The following is a 12,930-nucleotide window of genomic DNA, read 5'->3' as shown; positions in this document are numbered from 1 at the left end:
TGTGTGTGTGTGTGTGTGTGTGTGTGTGCGCGTGCAGGGGCGTCACAAGGGGTAGGAAAGTGGGACTGAGTTACCAGGGCCCAAGGTGGAGGGGCCCTATAGTAACTTTAGCTATTGAAAAATAGCAGATATACAAGCTCACAGCGCGGCACCGAGTCGTAAAAATGTGCGCAAATCTTTGAATATGTATTTTTTTAAGCGAACATTTGTAACTCAAATTTTGCTTCCGGGGGGGGGTCCCTGGAACTAAATATTTTGAGATGGGGGTCCGTGGCCAAATTCATATCATTTTGGGGGTCCTTCACATGAAAAAGTTTGAGCATCACTGACATGGAAACATGGGTTTCTTGCACACATTTTCACAAATTTTCAAAAATAGCAGATCTACAAGCTCGCAGCGCGCTGTGAGCTTGTATATCTGCTATTTTTCAATAGTTAACATTCATGGGGGGCCCGCAGTGAATCCTTGTACCGAGGGCCCAGAATTTGGTGTGACGCCCCTGTGTGTGTGTGTGTGTGTGTGTGTGTAGGTGCTGGTAGGCAGTGTGGTCGTGGTAATGAAATATTGGTTTGGGATGTTGTTTGTTTTCCAAAGTAAACACTCGCTGCTTGCTCTCAGCTGTTATTTTTAAGACTGTGGTTGAATGTCCACCGGGGCCCCTAACTGGCTCAATTTTCACCTTATGAAAAAAAAAAAAAAAACCCTAAGATATAGTTTAAATTGAGTTATGAACTTCTAGCCATGCAAAATATTGCTTTTTGGAGCAAGGCTCCAGAGCTAAAAAGGAAAAAAAGAAAAAGAGTCCACAGATTGCTTTTCATGGAATCCACTGGGAAACATGGCATTGTGATTGACACAATGTCTCAATCGAAAAAGGACAAACAGTGCTTGAAACAATGGATGAGAAAGAAAGAAAGAAAAAAACATTAAAAAATAAACTCAACAGAATACCCACCACAGAAATGGCTAATCATGACCCTATGTAGATTATTTTTTATTTTATTTTTTTCGTCTTGTTGTCCGGGACTAAACCCAATGTTAGGAACAGTGGCGTCAGTTCAGCAAAAACTAAGGTATTTCAACATGACTTTTGTCTTGCACGCGCACGACACCAGTCATGTTGCCATACCTTAGCAACTAGAACTGATTAATTTATTTTAAGAAGTACATTTAATTTCTTCCCCCTGTAGCCAAGGTATGGCAGCTGCCATACCTTGCCATACCAAACTGACGCCTCTGGTTAGGAAGCTAAGCTTGCATGTCGTCTCTGTCAGATGAAAACCTCATATGTCCAAAAGTTACTTTTTAGAAAAAATAGCAGATCTACAAGCTCAAAAGGCATATAACCACGGCCACCTGTGGGCGTGGTTATATGGTAACAAACCTAACCTTAATCCTAACCTCACAAACACTATGCCTAAACCTAACCTTAACCGTAACCTAACAAACACTATGCCTAAACCTAACCTTAACCGTAACCTCAACAAAAACTATGCCTAAACCTAAACCTTAATCCTAAATGTTAGGCAAAACCTCAGAAATTATGCCTAAAAAAAACCAAACTCAAAACCACAGAGTTTAGGTTTTTTTAGGCATCAAACCCCCGGCGGAAAAGAGGCTCTTCCGTGCACCGTCATCCTCCGACACAGCACTGCCAAACACACAGACAGAGAGAGAAGTTGCAGCGAGATGACGGGCCAAACCAGGGGCGTCAATTGGGTATGGCAGTGGTATGCAGCTGCCATACCCTGGGTCCAGGGGGGAGAATACAAGTTACTTTAAAATATAAATCCATGAATGTCTCATTGTCTATCTGTCCTGGTTATGTTGTTAAATTACATTAAAATAACTACAAATGCAAAATTTAACAAGGTATTATAATTATATTCTCCACACTTTTATTCTCCCCATCTTGACAGAATGGTATATTCCCAGGTTCCGCAGGTCAGCTGCACAGGTGCAATTCATTATTGTTAATTGTGGCACGTTTACTATATTATGCCAAGTTTAGCCGCACTTGAACAACTGTTCCAGTCGACTGCCATATCCAGCCCAAGAAACCATAGACATTTTGGGGGGGGGAAAATAGTATGTACTTCTTAAAATAAATGTATCATGCCTGTTGCTAAGGTATGGCAACATGACTGGTGTCTTCCACGCGCGCCTTCGCGCGCATGCAAGACTCCAGTCATGTTGCCATACCTTAGCTTTTCCTGAACTGACGCCACTGGGCCAAACCCATTCCAAACACACAGACACAGAGAGAAGGAGCAGCGAGACGACGGGCCAAACCCATTCCAGGTCAGAGCGCTTCAACAGACCCAAACTACTGAGGCGGAGCATCCATCACAATGTACAGTTTAGTTTCCAAGTCACTTGTTTACTCTTGCTCCACATACCAAGCAGACAGACTGCCATAGGTAGGGGAGGGAGAGCAGTGGTGGACAATGTATTATTTCTAGAGGTTCGCGGCCCTTCGGGCCGCTCACATCTAGAGTCCACGCCCGCTTTTTTTTTGAGAAAAAAAAGTTTTTTGAAAAAAAAAAAGTTTTGGCCTAATTGTGTTATTATTGTTACTGTAATAGGCCTGCCAATGTTTTATTTTCATTATTTCAATGTTTTCATTTTAGCAACACACACACACACACACACACACACACACACACACACACACACACACACACACACAGACAGACAGACAGACAGACAGACAGACAGACAGACAGACAGACAGTATCTTGCTGTGAACTTTAGAGGTGAGTGGACCGAAGGGCCGCGAACTTCTTGTAAGATACAGGCTCTCGGCTAGCGATTGAGTCTCTCTCTCTCTCTCTCTCTCTCTCTCTCCCCCTGTGCAGCGCCCCCCCCCCTTCCCTCTTGTAACCTGAGACTCTCTCTCTCTCTCTCTCTCTCTCTCTTGCTCTCTAGCGAATGAGCGGACGGCAAAGGGTTGTTCCTTACGTCCTAGAGACCTAGACGACTACCTATGAGTTGAAGTCGATGTAAAGGGGGCGTGAATGGGTTTGGAAGTGGGATGCGGCTTTTGAAGGAATGTATATATAAGATACTTAAGTGAATACTCGAGTGTTCAATGTTACAAAGTACATTTTCCTAAATCGTTCGTAAATGGTCGGGAATTGTCAATAATGTGGTCACGAAATAGTGGGATTGTCGGCGGCGCGACGTGAGCTTGCAGATCGTCTATTTTCACCATATTTGAAACATTGTACGTTTAGGACTCCCAATACCAATAATCCCTCCGTAGAGAATGTAAGTGGAGTCAAAATTACAATATTCAATTTCAAATGTAAAGTGCACTGAAAGTCATCAGTTTGGCAAAAATTCAAATTAAATATTTAAAGGAGTATAACTTAGTTTTTGTCGAATTCCTAAGACAATAATTTGATGACCAGCAGAGTCTCCAGTGCAGAGAATTCAGCTTTAGCAAGAAACAAACACTCACACTACTACTTTGTAACGCATTAGTCCCAACATTGGTCTGAATGCAAATAGATGATTAAATGTATTATTCAGTACATATTACAAAACATTGAAATGGATTAATTCTATTCAATTAAATTCTATTCTATTCTTACCATAGTCTGCAACAAGAAAGAAACGAGAATGGTGGGACCTAGCAGACGCATCACTGACTTTTAGAGAAGGCAGAAAGTACGTGGTATCTCCAAACCCTGAGTGACTTCACCAGCTGTCCACAGCCCTACAACTGCTATTGACCGCTACTCGCTGCTACAAAAGGCACATATTTGAGTGTCAATATTTTAGGCTGATTAACACAACAGACTGTAACTCTATCAACAACACGTCTGCGCAATGGTCCACAGTCCACACACAAAAGGTTACATCAGTCAAACATAATGCCTGACCCACTAAGTCAATGTTCACACTATAGGGGACAACATAGGGTATGGCATTCACGAATAGTGATTTTTAGTATTCTAATTATTCAACCTCAAAGTATTCGAATAGTCGAATATTCGACAGGACTGGCCAAACTGTCAAATATTAAGTAAGCAAGAGGCGAACATTAAATGTAATAGCTACAATTCCAAGTGCTTGTCAGGGTGGGGGTCCCCAGTTCAAATCACAGCCTAAAAAAGGTTTGAGAACCGCTGGTGTAGAGCATTAACAAATTCATCCACCAGGGGCATTGACAACTCATTCTTATGACTTCCTATCTAGCCAAGCTATAAACTATATCTTTTTAACACTAATAGTGCCCCCTTAATCTGAAGGTTGCTTGGTGCCTCGGTGCCACGCAGTTTCCTCCATAGGCCGCCGCTATTATTTTGAAGGGCTGGAAGGGGGTTGTTTTTGTTTTTTTGGATTATCACTTGACGGCAACGATTACGTCATCTAGTCACATGACAGTGTGGGACAAGAAGAGGAAGATGGCTGCGCCCTGCCTTGTGCCTTGTTTACATTTAGATCTGCTGCAAAATGTCTCAAAATGGCTATTTTGTTTAAATGAAGTTTCTTTATGGGCCTCTCCATTGACTTAACATTGAGGAGCTTCACTTCGTGTGCACGCCCAACGTGCGTTGTAAACAAATCGCCGACATTACCGATGCGGGCGGGACCGGAGCGACATTAAGTAAGTAATAATATCTTTACTGTATATACAGTAAGATTCACAGTCCTCACCGTCAACGGCGCCATGGTATTAACCCTTTCAATGACGGTGAGCGCCGTCTACAGCAGCAGAACAGTTAAAGAGAAAACAATAAAAATAAATTAAAAAAAGCAAATATTCGACTTCGGTGAACAACGTCGAATATTGACTTTGATATTCGAATATTCGGATATTTGGTGAATGCATACTCTTGTATAACTAATAATCGACCGAATCGTCCGAATGTCTGTCTGTCCGCCAAGTGTGATGTGAGCGTATGAAGGCTTGAGGATTGTTCAAGACTAGTACATTTTGGTGCCAAAACTTTTACTCAAGTTAATTTTGAATTCCATACTTTTACTTGCAACAGGGTGCTTCTACATCACAGTATTGATACTTTTTCTTAAGTAAGAAGATTTTGAGTACTTTTTCCACCACTGTCAGCATGTAATAAACTCACGTCGGTGTTACAGGATCTGTAGCGCTTCCTCTCTCCCAGACAGTACTTGCCTCCTCCAGAGGGGCTGGGAAACACAAAGAGAGAGAGAGAGAGACAATGAATGAATGATAACATTTACCACTGCGCTTCTCAAACCTTTTCATGGTTCAAGGACCCCGAAAATGATATGTTTTTCCCCACCCCCAAACCGGGAGCGTGTCATCTTTTCGACGGCACATCTTTTCGACGCGGGTGTATCTTAACCTGGTGAAATGCTAACCTGCCTGCACTGGTGAATGCTAACCTGGTTTACCACTATGCCTGAACCTAACCCAAACACTAACCCTAACCTCAGTAAAACTATGCCTAAACCTAAACCTAAAACCTAACCTAAACCCTAACCCTCAGTCGAAATGATGTGCCGTCGAAAAAGTGAGATTTCCACCCCCAAACCCCCCAATCTCAAAAATATTTTGTCCAAGGGACCTCCGGAAGCATAGATTTAGAATGTTAAAAATGTTCAATTTAAAAAGGATATGCGTATTCAAAGATCTGCACAAAATGTCATGATTTTCTTTTTCAAAAATAAGAGATCTACAAGTGCAGCATCTTCTATTTTTGAATAGCCAAAGTACAAAATATGGTTAAAGTGGTTAAAATGTTTGAGACGGCACATTTACTCATTTTGCTGGGGACCCCCTGCCACCACCCCCAAGGACCCCTGGGTGGCACGTCAGTCAATCGCATCAATCATTACAATCATTCACAGATGACACTTTGTATGAATAAGTTATAGGCTTGTGACTTTCACTTTGTTTATTTCATGACATTTGTTTATGTCTTCTAAAGAATATTTTATGGTCCTTAAGACGTAACTACACACAGAGGAATAAAAGTGCCGGTTCTTCAGAGTGACGCCATAGAAGAGAGCCCTTTTCGGTTCCTGAAAGTACCTTTTATTTATTCTTTAAAAGAACCCTGCAGACTTGACATTCAGTAATTGGATATTAGGATCAAAACAAGATTATAATGGTGTGTAAAAACAAATGTCTGTGTACGGACATATTGATGACCCCTGGCTATGTGGCTGTGTGCTGTGGGACTGTGGCTTACTCTATCTACTCACACTAGGCTGTGGCTGTGGGACTGTGGTGTACTCTACCTACCTGTGCTTACTCTGGGCTGTGGCTATGTGGCTGTGTGCTGTGTGCTGTGTGCTGTGGGACTGTGGCTTACTCTACCTACTTACTCTGGGCTGTGGCTGTGTAGCCTCGTCCTAGGCTAGTGGCTATGTGGCTGTGTGCTGTGGGACTGTGGCTTACTCTACCTACTTACGCGTAGGGATGGGTATCGTCTGCGATACTTTTAATGGTATCGATCGCATGACGTCGATACTATCGAGTATTGGTTCACATAAAAACGAACAATACCTCGTTTCGATACTCTTGAACGCGCCCCTGGCCGGTCGCATCTGTAACAGTTGGGCTACTAAGAGTCTGGTGATGGTGTAGGTTTAAAGATCAGACTCTGAACCCAGAGATTCAGTGTTTAAATTTGTATTGTACTTGCATTGTACATTTTCAAGGTTAAAATACAAAAGCAATCAAAAGTAAACAAAGGCCCCTGAAAATACCTGCAGTGAGAGATGGTGTAAAGTTCATCTTTTCACTGCAGATGTCACATGTTCAAATCCCAGTCCTCCTACACTGCTGTATTAGAACAGTTGGGCTACTGAGAGTTTAATGACTGCTTTAGTAGGCTACACTTGTTACTGTGGAAAATAGCCGACAATAGCCTATAATGTTTATTATTATGATGATTATCCAACGTCTATACTCTCCATTCCACCACACTGTGTGATCATCATCATCATCGCCTCTGCTCTACCGCAGCAGCGAGTCCCCACTCTTTCCGTGTTGAAGAAGCCTTTCTGTATCGTATGAAAATGGCTGAATAAATGGCTTAATAACCTATTTTGGTGTGTAAAATAGCCCATAGAAAAGGCAAATAATAATTATAATAATAATAAATAAAAAGTATCGAAAATGGTATCGAAAAGGGTATCGTATCGATTCCCAGGTATCGAAAAAGGTATCGTATCGATTCAAAGGTGAATGATAGCCATCCCTACTTACGCGGGGCTGTGGCTATGTGGCTGTGTGCTGTGGTGGGACTGTGGCTTACTCTACCTACTTACGCCGGGCTGTGGCTACTGTATGTGGCTGTGTGCTGTGGGACTGTGGCTTACTCTACCTACTTACGCGGGGCTGTGGCTATGTGGCTGTGTGCTGTGGTGGGACTGTGGCTTACTCTACCTACTTACGCCGGGCTGTGGCTATGTGGCTGTGTGCTGTGGGACTGTGGCTTACTCTACCTACTTACGCTGGGCTGTGGCTATGTGGCTGTGTGCTGTGGGACTGTGGCTTACTCTACCTACTTACGCGGGGCTGTGGCTATGTGGCTGTGTGCTGTGGGACTGTGGCTTACTCTACCTACTTACGCCGGTCTGTGGCTATGTGGCTGTGTGCTGTGGGACTGTGGCTTACTTTGCCTACTTACGCTGGGCTGTCACAGTGCCTCAGGGACGAGGACACGCCGCCACCGCAGGTCCTGCTGCACTCCCCCCAGGACGACCAGGGGCCCCAGCCCCCGTTGACGCTCTGCGGCCACGTCCCGAACAGCACGCACTCGCCCTGGTAGCACCACTGAGACACACACACACACACAGGCACATGCACGCACACGCACAGAGGAAGGAGACATTGGTCAGTTAGGCCATAGTGGAATTGTCTATATTATTTTCATCCGAGGCAACTATTTTGTAGTTTAAAATGATACTAAATATTTTTTTAAGTGTCCAAATGAACTCCAAATATTATCAAATTATCTTGCAGCAGCCCTGGACTGGCAGCACGGCACCCTAAGGTGCCCCGTCACCCACTTTCAAAGCCCCTGGTCTAGCGGTCTAATGATCAGACTCTCAGCATACAGATTCTGTGTTAAAATCCTAGTCCTCCTATGTTTCAATGCTTGGATTATTTGACATTTTCAAGGCTAAAATGCAAAAGAACAACTCAAAAGCAAAAGTAAACATCTTCTCACAGTGGTGGTCTAGAGGTCTAATGATCGGACTCTGACCACGGATGTTCTGTGTTCAAATAGCAGTCAACCTGAAGTGCTGTGCGGGTGTATTTCACCTTTATTAACTGAAGGCTAACATACAAAGGTACTTCAATGGCACTAAGAGTCTGGTGATGGTGTAGGTTTAAAGATCAGACTCTGAACCCAGAGATTCAGTGTTTAAATTTGTATTGTACTTGCATTGTACATTTTCAAGGTTAAAATACAAAAGCAATCAAAAGTAAACAAAGGCCCCTGAAAATACCTGCAGTGAGAGATGGTGTAAAGTTCATCTTTTCACTGCAGATGTCACATGTTCAAATCCCAGTCCTCCTACACTGCTGTATTACTTTGATAAATTTCAAGGTTAAAATACAAAGGAATATTCAAGACCACTGGTGCATGCCTGCTGTGAGAGATGGTATAGTGGTATAAAGATCAGACTCTCAGTGCAGAGGTCCCATGTTCAAATCTCTGTCCTTGTTGTAATACTTTGAGATTTTCAAGAGTAAAATACAAAAGAACTACTCAAAAGCACCAGAAAATATCTGTAGTGGCATATGGTTTAGCGGACTGGTGATTGGACTCTCAGTTCACAGGATCTATGTTCAAATCCCAGTTGTACTAGGAAGGAAGAAAATACCTCCGGTGAGAGATGGTCTAGTGGTCTAAAGGTCAGCCTCTCAGTGCTGAGATCCCAAGTTCAATTCTCAGTCCTCCTGTGTTGCTGTATTACTTGGACCTTTTCAAGGTTAAAATGCAAAAGAATTACTCAAAAGCACCAGGATATATCTGCAGCGAGAGATGGTGTAGTGGTCAGACTCTCAGTTCAGAGGTCCCATGTTCAAATCCTGTTTCTACTGCAGATCATCAACTCAAAAGCAATTTATGTTATACAAGCTTGCAGCGCGACACTCGGGTTACAAAAATTGTGGGATAAAAAACAATGAAAATAAAGAAAAAGAAGAAGATCTAGCTGATTGAAGCTCTCTTGAGGTATGGACACAGCTGTGCTTTTTCAGAGACCCTCACTCACTGAAAACTTTTGCCACACTGGAAGCGCTTTTCTCCAAGTATGGACACGCTGGTGTGCCTTCAGGTTACAGAACACACTGAAACTCTTGCCACACTGTTTACAGACAAAGGGTTTTTCTCCAGTATGGATACGCTGATGTATCTTCAGGCTACTTAACATACTGAAACTCTTGCCACACTGTTTACAGACAAATGGTTTTTCTCCACTGTGGATACGCTGATGTATCTTCAGGTTACTTATCCGACTGAAACCCTTGTCACACTGTTTACACACAAATGGTTTTTCTCCACTGTGGATACGATGGTGTTTCTCCAGCTGACTTAACGTACTGAAACTCTTGTCACATGGTTGACAGATGAAGGGTTTTTCCCCAGTGTGGATACGCTGGTGCCTCTTCAGGTTAAATAACTGACTGAAACTCCTGTCACACTGTTTACAGATGAAGGGTCTTTCTCCAGTGTGGACCCGCTCATGTATCTTCAGTACATGTAGCTTACTGAAACTCTTGTCACACTGTTTACACTTGAAAGGTTTTTCTCCAGTGTGGACAAGCTGGACATGGTGTGTCGATACCTCAATGAAACTCTTATCACACATGAGGTTTTCTTTCTTTTGAAAGCCATGACATTTTTCTTGACTTCTCCTGGCTGAGTTGAGGTCCTTGCACGATCTTGGTTGGTCTGTGTCTCCTTGTTTCTGTCTGGTTACACAGCTGGTGATTGTCCGACAGGAAGATGAGGGCAGCTGTCCATTGCTCATCATTTGACATTTATTGTGGCTCCTCTTCATGTTTTTCATGAAGGGTGACCCGAGACGTGAAGGCGTACGGAGTCTCAGACACCTGCGTCTTGGAAGATTGGTCTTCTGCAGGCTGGAAAGACTAATATATTCTCTGTCAATCTCTTTCTCCCCCTCTGACTCTATATTTGGTTGCCTCTCTGACGCTCACAACACTCTGTAAAGACTTACTCCTGGTGGTACCCAGACTAAATGTGACTTTTAGAAACAGCGTCACATCTTATTCAGGGTCGACCAGAGCTCTGGTCTGACGTCACACAACACAAACTATTGACATCATTCCTAATAAGACCGATTTGCACATCTGACAGTTGCAATTCGTCTGAATCATTGAATCAAGTTGATGACCAAACCCAGAAGGAAATGCAGCTGGCAGTCAAAAAAAAAAAAAGAAAAAAAAAGAAAACACAGTCTTTTGAAAGCCGCTTCCAAGGAGTGGCTTTGTCTGTCCCGTACATGTTTTTTTTTTGAGGATTCCCATAGATTCCCAAGGAGTGGCTTTGTCTGTCCCGTACATGTTTTTTTGAGGATTCCCATAGATTCCCAAGAAGTGGCTTTGTCTGTCCCGTACATGTCCCGTGCATGCAGAATTGAGGATTGGTCAAGCTTCACATGACAATTTGGCCCTCCAGGCAAAATCATTCATTCATTCAGAATTCATAAAAATATAGAACTAAAGCACATAGAAAGTATAGATCTAGAACACAGAATGTATAGATCTAGAACACAGATTTCATAGCTCTAGAACACATAGAATAAAAATTCACCGCTTCATTTCGAACCTTTTATACCAGTTTTTTTTTTTTTACCTTTTATACCAGTTTGCTCCTTGTGGAGCAGTTTAGTAGCTTTGTGGAAGCACTGAATTCCGTCTTACCATTTATGTAATAACATAAATTGAACACCATATAATCTCTGTGTTTAGAGTCAGATCTTTAAACCTGTAGACGATCACCAGATTCTTAGCCCTATTGAAATGTTCTTTTGTATGTTAGCCTTCAGTTGATAAATGTGAAATATTCTAGCATGGGACCACAGGTTAACAGGGATTTGAACACATCTGTGGTCAGAGTCTGATCATTAGACCACACAACCATCACTCAGTCACTTTGAGGAGATGTCTCTTAATGCTTTTGACTTGTTCTCTACTTCACTTGTATCTTAGCCTTGAAAACATCTAGGTTCTCTGTAGAAGGACTGGGATTCTAACACTGAATCTCTGTGCTCAGAGTCTGTACATTAAACATCTAGACTAGGGATGTCCCGAACGGGATCGGTGATCGGGTATCGGATCGAATTAGGGTGAAAAAGATCGGATCGGAATTGGGAGAAGATCTGGATTTCTTTTTTAATAAAAAGTTTCTTAGCACTATTGAAATGTTATTTTGTATGTTAGCCTTCAGTTAATAAAGGTGAAATACTCCAAATAAAATACAGAAGGATTGGGATTTGAACATGGAATCTCAGTGCTGCGAGGCTAATCATTAGACACTCACACTCAGTCATTCTGAGCAGATGTATCTAAGTGCTTTTGACTTATTATATCCTTGATAATGTTCTCTGTAAAAGGACTGGGATTTGAACACTGAATCTATGTGCTCAGAGTCTGATCTTTAAACCTCTAGAGTCTAGACCATCTAGACTAGTCTAGACTCTTAGTACTATATTTTTCACCCCGTAAATCAGCACCCTGCGTCATTCGCACTGCGTTCATGAGGCATTTGAACCAAACTTCTCCAGTCAGGATAGAATATGAAAAATGTTTGAGAACCACCACTGGTCTAAATGGTTGAGCAAAGCTGTGCCATGAGAGAGCCTTCTCACTGTCTTAACTGTGTCAGTGGGCTAAGAGGAGCTGGACATGCTCTGACTGACACGCTGTCTGTCTAACAAGATTAACACTGGACTGACACTGGGAGAGGAGAGGAGAGGAGAGGAGAGGAGAGGAGAGGAGAGGAGAGGTCCTCACTCACCCTGAGAAGGTGTTGTTGTTATGTAACAGAGATGATGAAGAGCTTGTACATCTTCTTTTTTGTTCTCTACACAAAACCTCTCTTCTTGGGGGTCCCTGGCATAACACTATTTGAGATTGGGCAAATTATATAACAACTTGGGGGTCCCTCCTTGTCACCAGAGGCGTCAATTGGGTATGGCAGCTGCCATACGTTGGCTACAGGGGAAAGAGATTGAATGTACTTCTTAAAATGAATTCATCGTGCCTGTTGCTAAGGTATGGCAACATGACTGGTGTCTTGAAGGCGCGCGTCCAAGACACCAGTCATGTTGCCATACCTTAGCTTTTGCTGAACTGACGCCACTGCTTGTCACAAAAAGTTCTACTGGACCAATCTAACCTTATTTCATATCGTCCTCTCTCTCTCTCTCTCTCTCTCTCTCTCTCTCTCTCTCTCTCTCTCTCTTCTGCTTCTCTCACTTCCTCATTCCACCCCCCCCCCCCCCCCCCCTCCTGTTTGGCAGGGCCTCTCTCCATTACACGCTGGGTGAGAAATGGCTGACATTCATAATTCCTTTGAAGCTGCCCCCCCCCCCAGCATGGAGCAGACAGCTTACACCACTGGCCTGTCCTAAAGCTTGCCCCAAAGCTGTTCCAACCCCCCCCACACACACACACACCCCAGGCTCAACCTGGGGGCCCCGTGTGTGTGTGTGTGTGTGTGTGTGTGTGTGTGTGTGTGTGTGTGTGTGTGTGTGTGTGTGTGTGTGTGTGTGTGTGTCCGTGGGCCCCCCTAGCCTCCCTGAAAGACTCCAGTGAGCCTAACAGTAATGACGGGTGACAGCTCGTGACACCCTCCCATTCTTCCCTTTGAGTCCTCGGACCATGAGGCCACAATAGCCGCTGTAATCCCATGTCAAAACTGTCTCTCTCTCTCTCTCTCTCTCTC

General features: G+C 43.2%; 1 protein-coding gene across 1 annotated transcript in view; it reads right to left on the bottom strand.

Moving 5' to 3' along the window:
- adamts6 (ADAM metallopeptidase with thrombospondin type 1 motif, 6) overlaps positions 1 to 12,930 on the bottom strand; it is a gene marked incomplete at both ends in the record, with an annotated part of 138,683 nt that overhangs the window by 60,854 nt on the left and 64,899 nt on the right. The window contains 2 exon segments of the mRNA XM_080743002.1: positions 5,095 to 5,158; positions 7,633 to 7,778. Coding sequence (XP_080599128.1) covers positions 5,095 to 5,158; positions 7,633 to 7,778 — 210 coding nt within the window.

The sequence above is a fragment of the Nannobrachium achirus genome (genome assembly GCF_963921795.1).
Source record: "Nannobrachium achirus genome assembly, chromosome: 15".
NCBI lineage: Eukaryota > Metazoa > Chordata > Actinopteri > Myctophiformes > Myctophidae > Nannobrachium > Nannobrachium achirus.
The sequence above is the reverse complement of the archived record's forward strand: the minus strand, read 5'-3'. Positions and strand labels throughout refer to the sequence as shown.